At 42.9% G+C, this 23,617-nt stretch overlaps 1 protein-coding gene across 1 annotated transcript in view; it reads right to left on the reverse strand.

Annotated features, from left to right (window-relative positions):
* espn (espin) overlaps nucleotides 1-23,617 on the reverse strand; it is a gene marked incomplete at both ends in the record, with an annotated part of 55,433 nt that overhangs the window by 3,147 nt on the left and 28,669 nt on the right. The window contains 4 exons of the mRNA XM_079515331.1: nucleotides 557-1,006; nucleotides 3,746-3,882; nucleotides 12,677-12,893; nucleotides 15,025-15,153. Coding sequence (XP_079371457.1) covers nucleotides 557-1,006; nucleotides 3,746-3,882; nucleotides 12,677-12,893; nucleotides 15,025-15,153 — 933 coding nt within the window. The remainder of the gene's footprint in view (nucleotides 1-556; nucleotides 1,007-3,745; nucleotides 3,883-12,676; nucleotides 12,894-15,024; nucleotides 15,154-23,617) is intronic.

Raw genomic sequence — 23,617 nt, forward strand, 5'->3', positions numbered from 1 at the left:
CACTAATGTCTACTTAGTGCTTGCGGATGTCAGTGACCTAATGACCTTGTGTTCTATGTTCAACTAACAGTTAGGCATTAGCTGACACTCTCACCCTGTATCACCAGAGGTTGAATTTGACAGGACACATGGCTATTGATGGGCATAATGCCCTTCACATTATCAAACCCACATCCTTTTGACTACGGGATGGTCTTTCTAACCCCTAGGGCACCCTGTCACCACATATAACATATAGTTTAAATAACTGATGACGTAGATGACAGCAAAAGTTCAATCAAAAAAATAATAATTTGGACATGCATTAATTAGACATGCATTAATACTCATAAGTGAACTTATAGTCTAAGAACCACATAACTCCACACACTGCAACACCTGCCATCCTCTGTGATTTAAATAAAAATGTGTCCCATTTTAGGGCAAGTCCAATTCACACGGAGGCACAGGAGGGATAACTGAAACACTGCAAAACACCTCCCACATTGCTAAACCCTGAGCGTTCCTTTAACCCTCAGGATTTAGAAGTGCACACATCACATCCCACATGCATCACACTGACCTTTCGCTTGTGATCCTCTTCCTCTTGCATCCTCGCCTGAAGCTTGCGCACCATCACTTGCCTCTTCCACTCGGGGATGGCTTTGCCCTGTTCGTCATGAGTGGGCACGAGAGCTTCCACAGCGGTGAGGCTGGTCTTTCGCCCCAGCCCTGACGTGCTGCTGACACTGGTGCTATTTCCATTGACAACGGCGCCGGAGGCCAGCTGGTCACAGCTCGTGGAGTTGGACATAGTCTTGCCCGAGCCGCTGGAGCCCACGGGGCTGGGGGCATTGAGGACGGGGCTGGGAGCAGGGCTTGGTGCAGGGCTGGGGGCGGGACTCGGTGTGGCAGGACTTGGTGTGGTGGGCGGTGAGGTGACGGCGATGTTGGAGGATGGAGGAGATAAGGTCTTGGCCGGCGGTGGTGTAGCTGGGCGGGTCTGAGGTGGAGATGTGGTGCTTCCCTGGAAAGGAACAAAGATGTGAAGGAGTGGGAGAGGAGAGGTTGTGTCAAAACGGATATAGTGTACTATAAAACAATATTGTAGTTCGAAAATGTAGGCTATGTCGTCTTTACTGTCTTTCCTTATGAATACCCTATTGACCTGAATATAAGACTACTCGTATTATAATCGGGGACTAGACTATTTGACATTCAATGTCTTTACTTCTTCCTACTCCTTTTTGAACTTCAGGTGGAAGATCAATGATCACATTGTTGTCATTATAATTTTCTTATTTAATTCAAAAAAGAAATATACATGGCATGCATTGTGGTTCTTTTTATTTTTATTATTTTTATTTTACTGTTTTACCTGAAGGTTCAAAATAAAGATAATCAAATATAATAATATAATCGGCACAATATGGTAAATACAAACTTTACAAAGCTGGTCAAATATCTCCCAAATGTGTGCTAACTATTGTAATGAATGAACCATTGTAAAGCGCTTTGAGCACTTGTAAAAGCGCTATAAAAATAAAATTCATTATTAATCCTCTGTCTCCCTGTTCTTTCATTTGTTTATATATGTGCAGATGTGTGGTTTTTCCCAGTCCATCAGTGTTTTTGGCAGTGATTGTTATCGGGTGCTTTAACTGTGCATTCTCCCTCATGCCTGAAGGAAAATGCTTCAATAGTCACTGTGGTCAGCGGTTCTGTATTTTTCCACCACTAGGAGGGCAGACGGTAGGGTAGCCTAAGCCTGGTTCGTGGTTAAACCAGGCTAGGCAGCCACACATTTCATTACAACTCATGTAAATCCAGCATATTGTTGTTGAGTCACGGTTACGAAAGTCTCTGTGGAGGCCAGCTACATGTATGACTGACTATGGAGGACAATGACTCATGCTAGTTCTTTTCCCCGGCCAAGTCGGCCCAGCTGTCAATTAGCCTTAACCTCTGACAGGCCGTGCATTCAGCAGCACGTTGACAATCAAGTGGCATGTTGATTCATCTGACTCATTTGCTCTAAAATGGTGACATTGTCGTGCAGGTTTTTAATTGACTGAGGTCATACCTGCGTGTTGGCCTCAAAGTAACAATGGCAACTCTGTGTGTGCGTGCGTGCGTGTGTGTGTGTGTGTGTGTGTCACAGACACACACACACACACACACACATACTCTTTCTCTCTCTCTCGCCCACTCCCTATGCACACAACACTAAGCTTAAAATAATTACGCTACTTGTATAACACCAGGAAATGCTGACCTGTTAAAGTACTTTAAATGCTTTGTAATTGATCATCTATGTACTGTATGTAAAATATATATTTTTCAGTGAATCTCTTAGTTACACCAACGTTGTACCGGTAGTCGTTTTGACAAAAAACAAAGTCTATAGACCTGGCTGCCACATGGCGTTATACCGAAAGCTAAACGTTGGAGGGGCTAGCGGATAGCGGCCCTCAAAGCTAAACATTGGAGGGGCTAGCGGATAGTGGCCCTCAAAGCTAAACGTTGGAGGGGCTAGCGGATAGCGGCCCTCAAAGCTAAACATTGGAGGGGCTAGCGGATAGTGGCCCTCAAAGCTAAACGTTGGAGGGGCTAGCGGATAGCGGCCCTCAAAGCTAAACGTTGGAAGGGCTAGCGGATAGCGGCCCTCAAAGCTAAACGTTGGAGGGGCTAGCGGCCCTCAAAGCTAAACGTTGGAGGGGCTAGCGGATAGCGGCCCTCAAAACTCTGACGCTACACTACAGCAATCTGACGCTTTAATTCCCACTCCAGCTTTCGAAGGAATTGTTATGTAAATGATACATGTTCGAGAGAGAGGAGACTGACGGAGCGAAAAAAATTCGACACCAGCTCCTGTTCCCACACCGCGCCAACATGGAACATTACCAACGGCTTTACACAGTGGGAAACTGGCTAGAGTGAGTGACACTTGGGGATGGAGCTGGAAACCTGATACCCGAAAAAACCCGATAACAAGCTTATTGAGTACCTGGCGTCAATAAGCATCCATGCTGGCACAAACATGTTGGTCTAAAAGTGTATTGATACCTGCCAACCAGAGCTGCCCGGGTAAACAAAATTACGCTTTTAAAGTGACGGTACACTTGTTAACCAGTTTACCGTTTCTTCAATATTTTCCAAAGGTAAAAAGGTCAATTGCCCTCCGTCCGATAGAAAAGTACCGTATTTGAAGGCCCTAGTACAATGTAGTGCAAGTGATATTGTTTGGTTAAATACATTTTCTGTTTATATTAACGATCTGTAGATACATTATTACAGTACTATTCATAATATATAGCCATTTAACACTTATTGCACAAATGAATGGTTGTTTTAATGTTAGGCAAACATATTTGTCGTAACGTTTGTCATCTTGCCACAAACTCAGTGACTCACAACTGGCCAATAAAAAAAAGATACTGGTTCTATTCAGAATTTGTCATCTTCTTTCCACAAAATAATACAAAATGCTCGATAGTGGGCTCAATACCAACCCGGCTAGATAAGCCTGATCGATAAGCTGCTTATTATCAATAAAAAGTAACGAGCTCCATCCCTAGTGACACTCCATCCATGACCATGACCCAATGCGAATGCCAAACTGGACTTTCTCAAATTACCAATAACACAGTCCATTACATAAAGTAGTACGTAAAGACATTTATGTAGTGTGTACATAAATGTGGCTGTACTGCGTATGTCTATAGAAATATGTATGGCAAGCAGTGGCAGTGGGTGGTGGACATACATTGGGCCCGCTGTTGGAGTAGACCGTGGTGTAGCCTTTAGCGTGAGGCGTAGGCTTCAGGTTCTTCCCTGCTTTGATCTCTGCCAGCAGCTCCGAGTTGTCGCCAGTGGGGGACATCATATTGAAAGATTTTGTGCCTGCAGACAAAAGGATAGAGAGGAAAAGTGAGACCAGAGAGAGAGAGAGAGAGAGAGGAGAGAGAGAGAGAGAGAGAGAGGAGAGAGAGAGAGAGGCGGACAGAGGGACACAGAGAGAGAGAGAGAAGGGTGGTGTTTCAGTGTTAAATATTTCAGCTCGTGCGGCAGGCAACAATGCTGGGAAAGTTCATAGACAGTAGGGGTTGGGGTGGTCAGTGAGGAGAGAAATCTATAGAGGATTAAATTGCTATTATTTTTATTAATGAAATGTGCATGGCACTTCAATTGCCATGCATATTTGTTTCTTCGCCCAGCCCTGTGGGACACCATACACATGTCATCGGGCCAAGGCACCCAGGAAGCCATTGATTGATTGATTGAATACTTACTAACAGCAAAAAAAGGTACAGTGGTGCGATTATACAAATGGTGCTAACACAAAAAGACTTGAGGGCTCATTTCCATTGTGGTTCTGTCTGTGTATTCATCGTCTACTTGTATACGGAAAAGAATATATAGGCCTATATATATATATATATATATATATATATATATATATATATATATAATTTGCACAGTAAACTGTTTTGGGGGTGGGGTAATTTCTGGTGTTAGGCTTAGGCTCTGGTGTTAGGCTTAGGGACCAGTTACAAGATGCAGATAGATGTTCTTTTATAGAGGTTTTGAGTCATACACTTTTTGATGGCTGTAGTGTAGGGCATTCCACATTTTGGTTTCATAGTAATGGAACAAAATTTAACCCCTTGTTTGTGCCGAATTTGGGTTGAACGAGATCATTGGTGTTCCCTCTGGTGTTACGATTGTGTGTCTTTTAACGTTATTGAAATAGTTTGACAGGTAAAGGCCTCTACATAGTCAAACGGACACAAAAACGCAAGCTTATTTTATACATATAGTCGCTCCGTCGCTTGCGACGTTTACGTCGGTCTATTATAATCTTTAATGTGCAAGCATCTACTCGCCCACTAGATGGCAGCTGTGACACCCCCTGGCACCTGCAGTTGGTCTATTTTATTACATGCGGATGCGATGCGTCAAATATGTTATGAGTTGAGGAGATGTAGTTATAACTGTAATATAATGAGTTTTAAACTATATCATCAATCAAAGTAGGCTATATACCACTGCCGATCCACAAGCTCACACCACAACGCTTGAAACTTGTTCATTCTAATTGAATTGACCCAGTTTTGCGTATTTTGCTAGTGCTGTAGTCAATTAATCATTGCGTTCACACGGGCAGATTGCAGTCTACCATTCATTGTCAAAGGAAGCCGCTAGTGGATGATCACCAGCAACGGAAAACACGGTTTGTTGGTCGCGTCTGTAAACGGTCAAATTGTCACCAAATGGAAGCATAGGATTAGGAGACACCTAGACACACACTCTCTCCGCTCTAATTCTGCTGAGTTCTCGTCTGAAAAGCAGGGCTGGACTGGGTCAAAGGGCTAACATTTGGCCCAAAAACATATTAAAGCAATGGGGGCCGCCCATTCTTTGGGCGGCCCATTGCCCACTGGACATAACGTCAGTCCAGGCCTGATAATCACGACGAGTTTGCAAAGCAGTGCTTCGAACGCTGATGTCATGTTGTCCTGTTCCAATGTGATATATCCATGCCGATCGTATTTACAACTCAATGTGCCGGCGGAAGTGTTGTCCTCCTTTCAAGAGGGGTCGAACAGAGGAGGAAAAGCCTCCGTTGCGTATGTATTCTTGCGTCGATTACGTTCGACTCTGCAAGGCACTTAAATGGGTGTCTCTGTAGTATTGCGCATCTTGAAGACCAAGGCCCATTGCAAGTTGCTGTACTCAAGTCTGTCCTCTACCCTGAGCCATAGCATAATGAGCAGGGGTTAGGTGAGTTCTAGCTGTGAGGTCAAGTAGTAATCTGACCAGTTTGTTTGGGGATGTCTGAAGCCATGTGTTTAATGCCTTTGTGGTGCTATGGTACCATGAGGAGCATGCATAGTCCAAGTGACATTGGATGAGTGTGATTGGTGTCTGTGGAGCAGGTAAGAGTTCAATGTCTTGACCGACGAGATCCGAATGAGATCAAAGCTGTGACCTTACGGTTAGGGGAAAGTCTCTCAATGCTATCCTGCTGCATCCACTAAAACAATCAAATGTGGGCCGTTCTTGGCTGTCACAGAATTCTACATTGGCCATACCATTTTCAAAATTTCTATTACATTTTTCTTTTTACTCATTTTTCATTTGTATCTGTATGAAGTCATAGTAGTAGTAGTGACGTTGTAGACTGGCCTCCGAGTGGAATGATAATGGGTACAGCACAGCACTAAGTATACTGTGGCAAGAGGTACGGGTATTGCATAACCGAAGGGGCATGTGCTCTGAATGGGCATCGCACTAGTCTTAATACTACAGAAATATTAGGCCTAGAAGTATGTGGCTTTTGCCAAATTATATTTCAAACCTATTTAACAACATTATGGTCTCAAATAGATCTGCTCTATACATTTCAAATACTGACTCTAGTCTTAAAATCTGACCTGGCACAAAACCAGACCTGGAAACTTCACCATCACCAAAGTGAGTATAATTCCACAAGTTGCAATGTAAATTATGTTGGTGTATGGTATTTTAAAATATTGTTCCATGTGCTCCCTTTGAACTTTGAGCACCTGCCCATCTAATTGTCTCTGCACAGCCCTGTACCAAACAGTATGGTGAACTGACCAGTGGCCGTACTGATCATAAATTAACTATTGAAACAACAGTCGCAATGTATTGGATAAACAAGATGGGTTGAGGGCCAACTCTAAATTAATACACAACAGTGAGCCCAAACAAAGGGCACAATTCTTCCGAAACTCACCATAGATAGATGTAACCAAACCATTCCCAGCTTTTAGCACCAAACCTTATGTAAAATCTGTATTTAATATCAACCACAGTTCCTAATCTGCTTACAGAATAAATCTTCAGAACCAGGCTGATTTACACTGTGGCTCTTTTGTTAATGCCATAACAATGGCACTTTGGTTATAGGATTGCCAAAGTCATACAGCAGCCTTCATTTATGGTCCAGGGATGCATCAAAATGGCCATCTGCCGATGTCCACATGGCATCAACATTCATGAGATTTCATAGGTTTGCATGCATTACATACAGACAGACAGACAGACAGACAGACAGACAGACTTTTCTTAATTTTGTTTAGTTAGTCATGGTGGTATTAGTATTACCACAGTATGAAATATAGGACAGATACAGAAAAATAGAAATACAACTAAGAATAAAAAATAGGCAGTAAGTTTCTACCTATTTTTTATTCTTAGTTGTGTTAGTAACGTACAGGGAGTAGGAATAGGGTAACAAAAAGCAACAGGTACGGTCCTTGCTTGGCCCTCCGCATTTGGACTGCCTGGGACACATTGCTCACTGCTAAATGTGTTCTATTACAAAGGTAACATGTTTCAGAGGTACCCATTGATCACATTACACTCTTGAATGAAATTAGCATTGAAATCTAATACACTCACAGAATCTTACATGGGACGGCATTTCTCTATCAATATTTAACACCAAAATACAAAACTGTGACAAAGCAGTTATCTCACAAACACCAAACCAACGCAAGGAACCTTTTTATTTCTAATAATCTCATAACTTCAAATACTGACATTTGAAAGGAATTCCAAACGGCAACTATGTCAAATACTACTGCACGAAGTAGAGCTCAATTTGTCAAGAAAGCTCCGCACCGGTATATTCCCAACAACAAACCAATGTGCCAGAGGCGACCTCACCTGCTTTAACAGCCGCAAAACTCCGGTGGACAAAACTGCCTCAACAGTCTCCTATCGGTGGCTCATTGTCTACGTGGTGAATTCAGAACAACAAAAGAGGCTCCTGAACAAACGTTCACCATCAGGGGGACCACAAGTGGTGTGCAGCATAGTTGGACAAAGCAGCACTGCTTAGCACCCCCCCCCCCCCCCCCCACACACACACACACATTCATTCACACACACACACACACACACACACACACACACACACACACACACACACACACACACACACACACACACACACACACACACACACACACACACTCTCTCACTCTCTCTCTCTGTCTATTCCCCCCGCTGTGCGTGTCCTGCCTGGTTCTGCCCTGCTGGGACTCTAGTGATAGAGAGCAGCTTTCTATTAGCACCGTTGGGGGAAGTCTAAAGGAATCACTGTAAGTGGTAGTGACAGTGGACAATTGGCAAGCCGGGTGGAATTAACTCATTCATACACGCACTGCGCGCGCATGTACGCATGCGCGCGCACACGCAGAGTCGCGCACACACACACACACAAAATCGCTCATTGTTGCAAGTATCTGAGACACACATGCAAGCATGGATGGATGTATTAAGGCACACACGATCAAGTCGCTCATCCTCCAATCCCTGTCTTTTCTGTAACCGTACCTTAGTAAACCAATCCTACTTTCACAAACCGATCACACACACACTCGCACACTTCCCTGCTTTTGTCGCCTATGCATGCAACGCTCATTAATCTGACACTCACACAGCCGCGTACGCAGACTATGCACACCCACACACAAGTATACTATGCACAGACAAACTCGCACTCACCAACTAATCCCTGTCTGTGTCATCTGGCCACACACACACACGCACGCACGGTCGCACGAACGCACACACGGCTCATCCCCTCCTTTTGCACCTCATCTCACCCTGCCTCCTCTCAACCTCTTGCCCCACAATCAGCAGATTAACACAAGAGAGTTCTCAGTCAGCGAGGGAGGCTAATAGCCTAATGATCCACGACCTCCCCACCAGAAACACACTCTCTCTCACACACACACACACACACACACACACACACACACACACACACACACACACACACACACACACACACACACAGTTGTGGCTGTGCCAGACTGTGCGGTATACACTGGACAGTGACAGTAGCCTGCTATAAATATCCCCAGTTCTTATTACTGCTACTTAACTTTACATAATGTTTTACCAAAAGTAGTAGTGCATGCACTTTGCTCAGTTTATATCTTAAACTACACAATGTTATTTGTATTTATATGGTCAATATACAGTACATTTGTATTTCTGTATATCTATCTAAAATATAGATGCCAATTTTGCCCATCACAATAATAATGGGATCACATGCACAATATTACCCACTAACTTGAATTACTAAAAATATACTACAGTATTATAACAAAACTTATACGTAAATATAGCCTACCCGTTTCTCCCTTGCAAATCTTCTTTTCAGAGTAACAGAAACGTTTGACTTCCCAAATCAATCTCTACGTAGATGTGTTTGGAATACGGAGAAAGTATAATGTTGACGTCTGTACACCCTTTGTGTGTATATATGTGTATGAAACTCATTCTGTTTGGGGTAAGGGTGTGGACTGAGCAACCTGCCAAAAGAGCACAGTGGTGTAAAGTAACTAAGTATGTTTACTTACTGTACTTAAAGGACCACTTCACCACTTTTTAAAATCTCTTCATATAATTGGTCCTCACTAATGTTCATGATAAAACACCACCATTTTATTCCTACTCAGTCTGTGTCTCATAGGAGGGCTTTGGGCAGTTCGGACACCCGTCCACCAGTGACATCATCATTAGGCAGATTTGTTTTTAAACAAGATTTGTTTTAAAATATATTTAGATTTGTATTATCGTGAGAACGATGGCTTCAACTTTTGCATTGCAACTTTTCAGGAAAAGAAAGCCTGCCGTTTCTATTAGCTTGGATTCACCATCGATGATGTCACTGGTGGACGGGTTTCTGAACTGCCCACAGCCTTCCTATGAGACACTGACTGAGTAGGAAAAAATGGTGGTATTTTATCATGAACATTAGTTAGGACCAATTATAGGTATTTCCAGGGTCCAAGTATTTTCAGTACTTTTACTTCTACTTTTACTTCTACTTCACTACATTTCAGAGGCAAATATTATACTTTTACTCCGCTACAAGTATTTGAGAACTTTAGTTACTAGTTACTTAGATCGTAGATTTCGATTATTATTACAAAAAAAACACTTCAGCCCTACAGTATATACAGCCTGATCTACAAGCTCACAATGCATTGTGATTGCTTATAAATCTGCTATTAAAAACATGTATACATTTTATACATTTGTAAACTTGGCACATTCTGCATAATGAGTAGCCTACTTCTACTTTTGGTACTTTAAGTACATTTTGATACCAATACTTTTGCAGTTCTACTCGAGGACATTTTGAATTCTGGACTTTTCCTTGTAACAGACGATTTCTACATTGCAGATAAATGCTTTTACTTAAGTAAAAATAAAAAAGTGACTACTGTTTCCACCACTGGTACTCCAGAGTAGGGTGGAGGCTGAGCTGTGACAGGTGGAGATTGGAGAACATTTGACAAATGGCCCCTCATGATGAGGCCACAATGGCACCACAGAACCTTTAGGATACAAAGCTCCAAGCAGTTAAACCCCTACATCTGTTAGGAACTGCACTTAAAAGGATATACAAATCCAATATAGTATTCTTCCTTTGGGATAGAGATACTTAATGAGGAAGTGTAATCAGGCCCCGTCTTTGTTGCTGAATTGCTGTTGGCTAAATTATTACAGCACTGATTTCAATGAAGCACCTGGCTTGTCTGGCAATCCTCAATAGCTGTTTGAGTCGTAAATCATTTTCAACCATCGGCTGTTTTATGAGTAGCAGTATATTGACCGTTTATTGCCAGGTTACTACTGTAACGTCAGCCAGGAAATGAGCAGCGTATACCCCTGTTTTGCTGTTGTTGTTTAGCGTTTTATCACCTCTCTATCATAAGGCAACAGGTGGGTCCAAACCACAGTCAAATGGATGAAGAAGCACTTTAAAATAAAGCTCATGAGATAGAACTACTAAAATGCTGATATATCTTACAAATGCTGTTGAAGTGCCAAATATATAAAATGTATTCTGTAACATACATTTTACACCATGGATCTGCTGGGTCTAGCTGTCTTTCTGTGTGTCTGGAGGGGCAGGATAAGGGCTGCTCTAATAACTTTGGGGCAGGCCCGTCTAGAGTTTAAATGGACAGGTATCAGTCAAAAGGGAGACATAGAAGAGGAAGGATGGATGGGGAAGGATCAACATATGGAATGTCAGAACAGGTCAGCTCCATATATGGAGATCTAAGGGTTTGAGGTGAGATGTAGAGTTACTGGCCAATATTGATGACATCGGGGATCTCCATATATGGGCTTAATATTGATGACATCACGTGATGTCACGAGGCATGACCATATATGGGCCGTGACTGACTGACTGACGGGAAATGCACAATTTCATCGTTAACTGCGACCTGCGGCTGCAATAAGTACTTTCATCTGTCTTTGTGGCCCTCCCTTAGAGGTGGAGCGAAGACCTCCGCCTTCACAGAGCCACAGCAGGGAGAGACAGTCGGTGGTAAAAACACAGAGAAGTGGAAGTGGAGGTGTAGACGGAGCAGGGAATAGAAGATTAGCACCAGTGAAGTATGAAAGACAAGTGACATTGATTGATGTGTGTTCCAATAGTACTCTGTACGTACAAGTCAGATGAGTGTCATATTGCTAATGATGTAAACAATAGGACATGCATGCCTGTATAGGAGAATGTGTGTCTGTTTTTCTTCCATTGGCAATTAAAAAGTAAAGTTTATTCTCACAGCCATATGAAATTATAAGGTATTATAAAGTATCTTCATACTGATTGTTTCCCCCCTAAAAGACAAAGGTACTTTCTTCGGTAAACTGGGCCAGTCTACTGTATAATCCACGTCGTCGGGTAGTGTCTGCTGGGTCAGAGTGGCACTTAAGGAAATGGATGAACACTAAACCAGTTCTCAGGGTAACGGTAGCCTTCATGGCATTAATTTATAATCACTTATTTGGGACGCTGGGGCTAGACTCATCTCCTCTGTTCCCAGAGCGATAACACAGTTTCCCATTCATACCAGGAACTTGGCTTTCACTGTCGGGACGAAAACGGAAATAGTGGAAAGGATGAAAAAAGAGAGAGGACTGAGAATCTTATATTTTAAACTTTATCTATTGAAAAAATAGCAGATCTACAAGCTTGTAGATGGGCCAAAAATCGTGAAAATGTGGCACAAATCTTTGAATATATATTCTATCACAGCGAACGTTTTTAACTCGTATCTTTGCTTCTGGGGGAGGGGGGGAGGTCCCTGGAACAACATTATTTTCAGATGGGGGTCCGTGGCCAAATCCTTGACATGAAAAATATTGAGCACCACTGACATAGAAACATGAGGTTTTTCAGAAAACTGTCAGGATTTAGAAGGCATTTTGTAGAATATTTTCTCAGGCCTATAAATGGGTTAAAGGTATATTCAGTGATTTCGCTTCATTCAAATATCACTTATTTTTTATTTGTAATTGGATAATCCTCCCTACTATAGAGTATGCTGACCATATAAGGAGTTCCTCCCTGTCCCCAGTGAGCCCCTGGGGTCAAAAAGCCCTAGTTTCAGTTTTGGTGGCGGGTGGCAAAGCCTTCATCCAATCAGGATGAGAGGGGCCTTCCTCCAATGTGTGGGGGCGGGCCATGGTGCACATGCTGTTGCACTTCCCCCCACTGTAGAGCGTGTGCATGTGCACATTTTGTTACCGGGGCGGACTGGGTGGTTTTCCAAATCACCCAAATCACTGAATGCTCCTTTAAGGACTAGGAAAGCAGTTACAGCAGACACACACACACACTCACTTCCTGAAGAGGCAGACAGGCGTCGTTCGTGCTGTTGGGAGGTGGCGGCGGGTGTCTCCGGGGGCAACGGAGGGGGAGGCGGCGGAGGCGGCGTCGCGGTGCTGTGAGGGAGCGGGGGAGGAGGCGGCGGTGGTGGGGGCGGGGCCAGCTCCTCCATGGTGCCGTTCTCGGCGCTTGGAGCGGCGCTGTCGTTAGGTTCCTCCGCTAGGACGGAGCCCTATGGTCGAGCAAGAGAGGGAAAACCTTACAGTAAAACGTTGACATCCTTCACAAGATAAACCGTCAGCCAAAGCACAGGCGAAACCACTTGTGTGGTGACTTGTCTCTGTCTGGTGAGGGATGTGACTTTGATTCAAAGATGGCGTACGTTTATTCGGCTTAGATGCACTCATACTAATATTGAAATGGCTTTTCACCTTACATCATTTGACAAAATCATATTTTTTCCACATAAACTAGACTCTTGACTAGAGGAAGCTGGAGTTGGCTACTTTCAAATGAATGAATTATATGCTATCAATAACAATAATTCATAAATGATAATAATTCATAATGAAATTAATTTGAAAATGTACAACACACAACAGGAAAACATCCACTGTATTTGTTTTATGTTAAACATTCAAAGATAAACCGCCCTAATGTCAAGACATCTCTTTTGTTCGCATTCCTTGACAGATTTGATTTGAGCATGTCTGCCTGCCCTGCACCGTCCAGTCAAAAGTCATAGTCAAGCTGGGCCAACATTGTTGTACTGAAGCTGGTGGTGTGGGTGACAGATGTATTGTGACACCATAATGACAGGCCCATTAGAGCGGTCCTCCCTCTGTTCCCTGCTGTCCTTTATCAACCCATAAAGACATACATAACAGCCCCGTCCCTTAATAATGGAGCTAATACGGCATAATCTGGATCTCTAGGGGGAAATAATGGAACCACAGCCATCTGCCCTGCAATTGATAGTGCCCCTCCACGCACGCGTCTGACACACTTTCCACGTGTGCTGCAACACAGCTGGTATTGAATTAATGGGCCGTGACATATAACCCCCCCCCCCTTCCTCCAGTCTCTCCCCATCCTGCTCCGCCCTCTCCTTTTATTCTTTAGACGCGTGCTCGTCATTGTGGGTCTCTCTTCCCTTTGCTCAATCCCCCAGTGAGTTGTAGGGGTGGGGCGGGGTGGGGCTGGGCTGGGCGCGCGTGCAGGCCCGTGCTGCCGTTGATTAGCTGGGGCCATCTGGTAGTGTTCCTCTGAGACCGGGAGGGCCCCCCCCACCAACGCCTTAATTGGATCAATATAGATTACACCCCAGCGTGGCCATAGAAAAACCCTTTAACCCCTGCTACTGATACACCCCCCCCCCCCCACCCCCCCCCCCCCCCCCACCCCGAGGGACTCTGGGGCAATGGAGTATATTTGATTTGTGCAACACTGTGTGTACTGGTATGTGCCAGCAAACAGGTGGAATTCCAAAATGTTCCAGGAAGGAAAATAAAATAGCAAAAGGTTATTTATTTTAATTTGGCGACTGATGGGTCGTTTTTATCTGCAAATTGTGTCATTGATTTCTGCAATGCACCGATGTTGTTAGTTTATCATCTATTTATGTTGCATTTGAAAATGTATTTAAGTTTTTGCACAAGGCCCGTTTTTCTTGTGCAATGTAAATTACTGAGAATATGTGAGAATATGTGAGAATCTACGGAAATATATCATGGCCTAGTAACTACACCCCAAACCTATACCAAACCGTGTTCACCGTGCTTGAACCCACTGTTAAGGACTGTCAAGTCCAGCATAGTGCATATTTCAATGTTCAAATTCAGTCCTATTAAAAATGTAGGACGCCTCATTGTAGCCTTGGGGGAGTGGTTAACTAGGCTATTGTCATTGTCCATTTCCTTTCCTTTTGTCCTAAGTACAACGTGTTTGGTTAGGAGACTCAAGAGTCAATGTAAATGAGGCTGCAGTTTGCATCAGGTGCGGTGCACGAAAAGCACAAGAGGATGCAAGGTGATGTAACTCCCTGGGGCTTTATGTGTGGTACAAGCGAGCTTGCATATAATAATACTGAAACGCACAGCTTCAAAAGTAAAATCAGCAATGCAGTAAAGCAGTGCTATTTTCTGTGGCTCAACAGCTGCTTGATTTGCGTTAATCAAGATGCCAACCAAGTGATACAGATTTAATGTGAAAGCTGAGCTCTCCCCACCACTACACACACGCGTGTGAAATGTATATCCATTTCTGCAAACATCTATTAAAGGAAAATAGAGAATAAGTGCTTTTGTTCTTTCAGTGATAGTGCCCTCTTGTGTGTGATAAAACAGTAATATCATGATCTACACCTCGTTGGGCGCCATGCTCTTGCGCCCGCCCGGTTCCGTCGTGTCACTGCCCAGTGTCTTGTAGTAATCCCCAGTGCTGGGCTGCTTACTGAAGCTTCTTGACTTCCTGTTGGAGTCCACACGACGCAGCTGCACAAGAGATGACAAATGTTAAACTATAATGATTCTTTACAATTTTGCTTTATTTGATACATAGTTCTCCGGTACACTGGAGCGAGACAAAAAAGAGAGCATAGGAAGAAAGACAGAGGAAGTCATAAGTTATGTTTACAGTGTCATGGAAGGTGGCCAACATCTCTCTAAAAGATTCAGGTCTGTGTGAAATGCAGAAATGACACTGGAATCTGATATTTTAAATTCCAAACTGGGACACTTTATGTGGTCCTACATCAGCTGTTGTTAATCAATGTTCAGATTTTTGGAGGTGCAACCTCAGTCTTTAGAGTTGAACACATCTGTCAAGTGTGGGAGAAAGCATCAGAGAAATGACTATTAGAGAGTAGACTGGGACCCTTTGAATTGAGGTACAAGGATATCAGTAAAACCCAAAGCAGAAGAGGCAATGAAATATCAGTGAAACATTCTTCCAGTACAGTATCAGCTCTCTTCATTTTAAAGTAACTTCTAGCTACCGGATATAGATCCATATGGATTTAGCACTGAACTATAGTTTTTACAGTCATACCTTACCACAATCAGTTGGTCTTACAAGCCTGGTGGAGGTTACTTTGAAATCTAATACATTTTAAGACATTTGTTTGTCTAGGTTCTGCTTCATGTTTGATATGCTTTCAGGCATATTTGACTATTGATTTAATTAAATACTGAAGGTAGCCAAGGCTATGGTTTGTTTTGCATTTCAAATAAACAGATTCCTATCTACTATTCACTATTCTCACTGCTATTTTGACTAGTTTGGGTGAATTGGGTCACAGGGAGTCTTCTTGCGGTAAAAATGTTTGAGAATCGCTGGTATGGAAGATTGGGGTCCAATATCCACCCCCACAAACACCATGAATACCCCCAAATCAAAAACAAAAAAATTGTGTCACCATTCACATTTGAAACTATCTATTACTATCTATTGTTGCTCAGAGATATAGCATTCATAGTTTACTGTTATCAATGACTCAATGAGTAGGATACTTTGTTTATGGGTTTATACTTAGTAGCTTATGTAGCTAAGATCAGCCAACTCATGTGACCAGAGCCACAAATCAGCTTTAATTAGACTGACCTAAGGATAACCTTTTTATTCAGCTGTATGAACACATTGGAATTAATATTGCATGGTTAAGCAGAGAGCAAGAATCCACATGTGGCTTTTAATCCAGATCCTTATAACCTCACACTAGGAGTCGGAGATCGGTAACTTGCCCTCTCACATTGAGCACTCTCACTTTCCTGCTCTGAGTGTACTACTGTATCTTGATCCTCTGTTGTTGGAAAGAACAAGAGACCTGAAGGTTGGTCTCGTCTTGACCGTTGTTCTCTTAGAGCGCTGCTAGAGAACCAAACTTCTGGTTCAATGCAACGTTTGGGTCGTGTTTCGATTCAGTGGAGAGACGAGGTCTTAATCAGATAGGGACTTTATGTGAGTCACGCATGCAGACATCTACTCGTAAGGACACAATGGATGGGATTCATGGAAATGTTTCATATATATTTACATCAAACCAGTAACGATGACCTTTCTCCCATCTCATGTTTCAAGAACGTTTAATAATTGTCACATATTATGTGAAGTGAAATGTCAGTGTGATCATTCTCTGGAGCAGACTGTGCCAACCTAACAACGTGTATATATATATATATATATATATATATATATATATATATATATATATATATATATATATAAAAAAAAAAACAAGTATAAAACCTTTGCAGCAATAGTAATAAAGTTACTGCTATAAGAGGCAATAAGAGTGGCAGTCGATCATCAGGCTGTTTTAGTACTGTATTATTTTGTGTTTTTAAACATCTATTTCCTTACCTTCCTACTTCCTACCTACCTAAAGTGTTTACTGTAAGTGTAGAAGAATTCTAAAAGAAGAATTCTAAAAAACGTGTATTACTATACATACAACTATATGTTGCAACCAAAAATGTACTGTATAATAGTATACCAAAAAAACAGGAACAGGATATACAAAATATAGGAATATATTAGCAACCGGGATATACAAAATACAATGTGCAGGAGATGTGCAAAGTGCAATAGATTTGACAAAAAAGAAAAAGAAGGGTAAGAAGTGCACTGCTGGAGAACTTGAAGTGAGCACACAATCTGTGGATACATTTTCCTAAGCAAAAAGACATTTGCATGGACTCAAGGACGGTTGGCTTGCACCCACTTCCTTTTCTTCACGGATATTGTTTTCACAGATGCCTTTCACCAAAATATCTTAAATGTAAACAAAGTATGATGATTCAATATTTTTATGTTGCGCTGCCTGTAGCCTATGCTATCTTAATAATAATAACATAAATACTTTGCCTTTCAAATGCACAGATTAACATCGTACTTGGCAAATGCAATAATTTAAATGTGCATGCTGCTTCTGTTGAGATGCAGAACAGCGCTCCAGACATCAGAGCAGTTGTTCTGAGATATAATGTCACCATGAGCGGAAACAATTGACAGCTCACCCCTGACCCCTCCCTTCCTTTTGTAGCGCCTCTTATGATACCTGTATCTGTTTTGTTGACTCATGTCAGCTGTCAAAGAGAATAGTCCCTCATGAGTGTGCAGGAGGCTAGAAGGTAATGCGAGTAGGCGAGCGATACAGATGGTTGGATTGTCATCCTCAAGGGAGGGGGGGGTAACAATAGATAGTGTATGAAAGCACTTTTGGCTTACAAACACACACATTGGTACATATAAGCAAGCGTGCACCTGTGCGTGTGAACACACACACACACACACACACACACACACACACACACACACACACACACAGTACCAGTCTGTCAGCATAATGTGATAGTTAGTTTCTTGCTTTTAAGAGGAAGCAAATGCTGTCTAGCTTGGGTGGGTGCGGCTGCTTCGCTAGATCAATGATTCAAATTCTGTGCATTTGCATGTGACTTGCAGCGCACGTCTCAAAAGTAACATGAGGCATACAGCACATTGGTTTGTACAAAATTAAACTATATACAGATTATACATTCCGTTGCAACTGCAACATCCATTCTCAGAAGACATTTTGATGGTGTAAAGCAGCTGAGGGTACTGTAATAATGTTGTTTGTGAGTGTGTTTTCAGTTTGTTGTCTGTTATGTATGTATGTTATGCACTCCGTCTGTGTGTCCGTCCGTGTGTCCGTGTGTCCGTCCGTCCGTCTGTGAACAGCTGATCTCCGGCACCGTTAACCCGGTCGATTCCAAATTTTGCACACACACTCCCTGGATGCCAACGATGAACCTCTGCCCCAAAATTTCCAGAACGGCCTGTTATAGCGCCACCAGGAGGCCGCTTTGTGCAAAACACGTTTTTGGACAGTACACCTACAGATTTTGTCCAAACATCACGCAAATTAGTACACAGTCTCTCTAGAGCCATTCAACGAAACAGGTATTTTAGATTTCTCAGACTCCATCCTGATTGGCTTCCAAAGTTCGCAGGAGTGCTCAGTTTCAAACAAAATGCTGCAAATCATGAACACATCGTGTGATTTCCATGAAATTGTGCACGCACATTCCCACTAGGCCGAGGAAGAAATGCCACATAAACATTTTCAACTCATGGTGGCGCTATAACTGGCCGAAAAGTGTTTTTACCTCTAACTGCACGATCTGTGGATAACTGTGTATGCACACTCCCTAGAGGCCAAGGAATTTTTTTTTCACATCTGCTCTTTATAGTGCCACCAGGAGGCAAATCGCCACAACTACTCAACACAGCGTCCGATTGTGGTGAAACTGTGCATGCATATTCCCACTAGGCTTTGGAAGAAATGCCACTTGACCGTTTTCAAATCAGCCTCATGGTGGCGCTACAACAGGCCAAGCCACGACACACACACACACACACACACACACACACACGTTTATATTGCTCCTAAACATTTTGCCAAACATCACACACACACACACTCCTATCCTCCTGGTGGAGAGAAGGGCACTTTTTCTAGTTTCATTTTGTTTCTATGTGCCAGCAATGCATGAACACATACAGCTAATGCTATTACCGGTACCGTCAGCTGTGTCAACATATCTGAGAAAGGGAATTATTCCACTGAATAATATCCAAGGCACAACTACTTGTGCCTCCTACCCAAAATGTTAATAAGCTTGCAAGAAATGATACGACCATAAACGATGATGAGTAAGTCAATTCATGGCCATGTCTTAACACTGTTGCTAACAGCAATGTTGTCAGTGAGTACAGTGCGTACAACTACCATTAAAGGTTGCCGAAAATGTAACTCAAAAAAGCCTCCAAACCGCTTTGAACCAGCTTGTATACAGCACAAAGTGCACTGCTACAGTATGTGACATCTCAGCCATAACTACTATACAGAACACCCAATAGAAAAGTCTTCTGGCTCCCGTTAGCACCTTACCTTAACGTTAACAACACATCCCTTCTCACGCTGCACTCCTCTGGCCTTCACAGATCTTCAGCCAAAAGCTCAGAGGTTGCACACACACAGAGAGAGAGAGAGAGAGAGAGAGAGAGGGCAGGTCGTCTGTCACCAGATCCTAAACAGACACCTCCCCCTCTCGGGCTCAGCAGCACTACACCTGTCATCCTATACCTGTCCTCTCACTTTACCCACAGGACCTCATCAATAACCTATTGGCCAGTCACCGCGGTGATGATGACATCATGGTCAGCCCCGCTGACCAAACCCCGCCCCCAGTGGCTTCTGTAAAACTCAGTGGAGTACTTGTGTGAATATTCCTGTTTACGTATACATGAAGCACTGTGAACTCCTGCCCTGTGAATTGACCATATTCACAGGGCATTTAGCTGTTACATCATACACGGCATAGAGTGGTGCATTTTTGGGGTTTAAAAGAATTGTTAAGTCCTCCGTGTTAATTTATTCTTTTGTAACTCTAAATCCTGATTTATTCCTCATTGTACGATGGTGTCATGTACCGAAAATAGCAGGTCTAGCTGATCTAGCAGGCCTAGTAATTTGTGAATTTCTATAAATTACATAAATTGGGCATGAGTGTGTACAACTGTAAGCACTGTAAGCATACTGTGCAGTATTGCATGGTCTGTCCACACACACACACACACACACACACACACACACACACACACACACACACACAGCTCAGCTGAAATAATAAAAACGCAGGGTCGTATCATAATCGGGGACTAGACCATTTGACATTCAATGTTCTTTTTCCACAAATGAGTCTTGAAAAATGGGGGTTGTCTTATAATCAGAGTCGTCTTATATTCGGTACAATATGGTACTTTATTGTTCCATCTTGTGTATACTATACTGTAGGTACATAAGAGTACAACTTATTTTGGTTTGGCTTCCTTCAGACAATGCAGCAGCATAGACCAGGGGTTCTCAACGTTTTTGCCTGGGGACCATGTCTCGCGACCCCCGCCCCGTCCCCCTCCCCACCCCAAAACAAATTGACCGCTACAAAAACCTTAATAATAGAGAAAATACATCATAAACTAGAAAAAGGGCCCTCGGGCCACAGGTCTCCACCAGGATGGGAGCGTTTAAAAAGAAAAAAAGTCAAGTGGCATTTCTTCCTCAGCCTAGTGGGAATATGCGTGCACACTGCACAGTGTCACCGCAATCGGAGTCTGGTACATGTTTTGCAGCATTTTGTACAAAACAGGCCACTCCTGTAAACTTTGGAAGCCAATCTTAGCCAGTCAGGATGGAATATGAGAAATAATTTGACAACCCCCAGGTTGAGAACCCCCTGGCATAGACAATAACAACAGTAGAAAAGTGATAAAAAGAATAACGTAAAAATAATTAAAGGAAGAGAGGGCAAAAAAAGAACGAGAAAAAAAAGTAAGATTCAAGAAAATAATTTATCACCTATAGTGTTCCAATTTACTTTGCCAATTTATCATCACTTCCATTTTTACTTATCGTGGCTCCTGATTGGATAAAATTGGCATCCCAACCTGAAAATCTAAACAATCACTAAACAGCTGAAGAGACGGGGTGTAACCCTGTTACTCTTTCTGCACCTTTTATGATGACAAATATGTTTACGGTCAAGTTACCATTTCACACCAGGCTCTCTTAAGCAGGAGGTGAGATTGGTCTGGTTAGATCTGATCAGTCGGATCTCAGGATGGGGTTACGTTGCCACTGTTACTATGACAACCAAGGCAGATTGCTTTTCCCTACGTATATAGTGCACAGCAGATCTTTATTCTGTGTGTGTGTGTGTGTGTGTGTGTGTGTGTGTGTGTGTGTGTGTGTGTGTGTGTGTGTGTGTGTGTGTGTGTGTGTGTGTGTGTGTGTGTGTGTGTGTGTGTGTGTGTGTGTGAAGGGGAGGCAGCAATTTGTTAAATTGTTAATGAGGGCGCGCCCTGAGCTAGTAACCTGGATGCAGAAAATAAGACAGGGCGGGGGAGTATGGTACAGCATACTATAGTCACACAGCCTTAGGCAACTTGGTCTGGCGTACATCAGTGCTCTGAGGAGTACACTTTTCTAGTTGTTACAATAACAACAATATACCGGTAAATTAGAGATCTGTCCGAAAGAATTGTTACACCTGGGAACAATATAGTTACCACTTGTTAAGGCTTGTGTATGTCGGCAATCAATCAATCAATCAGTCAAGGCGAGTCGGGCAAGTTCTGCATTGGAAAAGTGTGTGTGGGCCGAGGGTCTCTTATTAAAACCCCTCCTCCACACATGAGTGCACCGCACGCACGCACGCACGCACGCATGCACGCACGCACGCACACGAGGCAACTCAACGTCAACTTGGAGACACACCATGGCAACAGAGGGGCAGTGCACAGTTGCAGCAGCTACGTTTACGTTGAACAACATCAATGTAAACTCAAAGCAGAGAGCAAGCAAAGCTATCCTCTAATGATTGTTTTGATGCTGAGCAAATCAGCTCTCTGTGCAGCTTATCACCTGGGATGGTGTTTGTTTCGATTGACATAATCCATCATTGTCAAAATACCAAGAAATGGTCTGATCTGGTTTCCTTCTACACCAAATCTCTTCACTGAAAATAGACATCTACAAGCTCACAACGTGTCACATTGCGACAATTTTCGGAAAGATTTGAGGCACATTTTAACGATTTTTCAAAAATAGCAGACCTACAAGTTCATAGCGCGCCACTCGGTGGCGCGCTATGAGCTTGTAGATCTGCTATTTTTCAATAGCTAAATTAAAACATAATGTTTAAAACACAAAGGGGTTCCCACTCAAAATGGGTTAATGGTTAATGTGGTTAAACGCTAACGTGACATGGATGTTTTCCAGGTCTCAATGGATTAAGTGAATGTTTCCCCCAGAACAGAACAGGGATGCTAGGGCTCAATACTAGGACTCACGTTAAATTGAGAGTTCCAGTGGGATCAGTCAACTACTCTGAACCCTCAGACAGTAATTAGTGAAATTAACAACAGGCCCATCACAACAGTCATTGTTTAGGCCAACTCAGAGGCCTGTCTTTGTATAATGCGTGTTCACTGTCCTCATTAAACGTGCTAGGACAATAACTCCGTTGTGAGCAGTTTTCTTCTCATCCACCTCCATGCTGAGGGGCAAGGAAGGGTCATTCTATGGCAACATCAACCAAACGGATTAGTGTCAGGCAAATGGTTCTTTGTATCAGTACCTGGTGCATCTTAGTTATGTTACTTGTTCGTTATTTGGTCACATGGTGTATGCAATGTACATTGTTTAGATGGATTTACTGTATGCAGTTTGCTTGTCCGAATATGTTATTTTATTTAAATGGAGAGGGGGGGGGATTGGGCGCCCGCTGGCCAAGTGGTCCAGGTGCATGCCACATAATAGGCTCTGGCCTGACACCGCGTCGCGTGTTCGAGTCCTATTCATGACGACCTTTACTGCATGTCTCTCCCCTTCTCTCTCTCCCTCTTTCCTGTTTGTCTTCACTAATAACTATCAATAAAGGCAAAAAGCCAAAAAAAAATCTTAAAAAACAAAAACAAATGGAGAGGGGAGGGGAGGGAGACCTTTGTTCAGCTTCACCCAAGTGATTGCTGCTCAGATGGTTATGATGTACAGTGTTGTGAGCAGACCGCGTGTCTACAGTCCCTGTCTGACCCCTGCCCTGTCTGACCCCCGGCCCCTAACCCTATACCTGAATATCTTTAGGCAAAACTTTCTTAACTTAATCTGCACACCTGCCTTTCGTTTGAGACTAAACTGACTATAGAGGGTATGCGCATGCTTAAAGTGAATGGCACATCGAGTGGCAAATCGAGTGGCAAAGGAACATGCAAAGTGAGTTTAACATTGTTTAATGTTGTTTAATGCAATCAGATAGGACTTTTCTGTTTGGATGTAGGGGCTGTCAAGGCCAGAAAGTAGTGTTTTGCCACTCAGTAGGCATTCCTGCATAACTTCCTGGTTTGATGATGATGTCA

The sequence above is a fragment of the Electrona antarctica genome (assembly GCF_951216825.1).
Source record: "Electrona antarctica genome assembly, chromosome: 2".
In the NCBI taxonomy this organism is placed as follows: domain Eukaryota; kingdom Metazoa; phylum Chordata; class Actinopteri; order Myctophiformes; family Myctophidae; genus Electrona; species Electrona antarctica.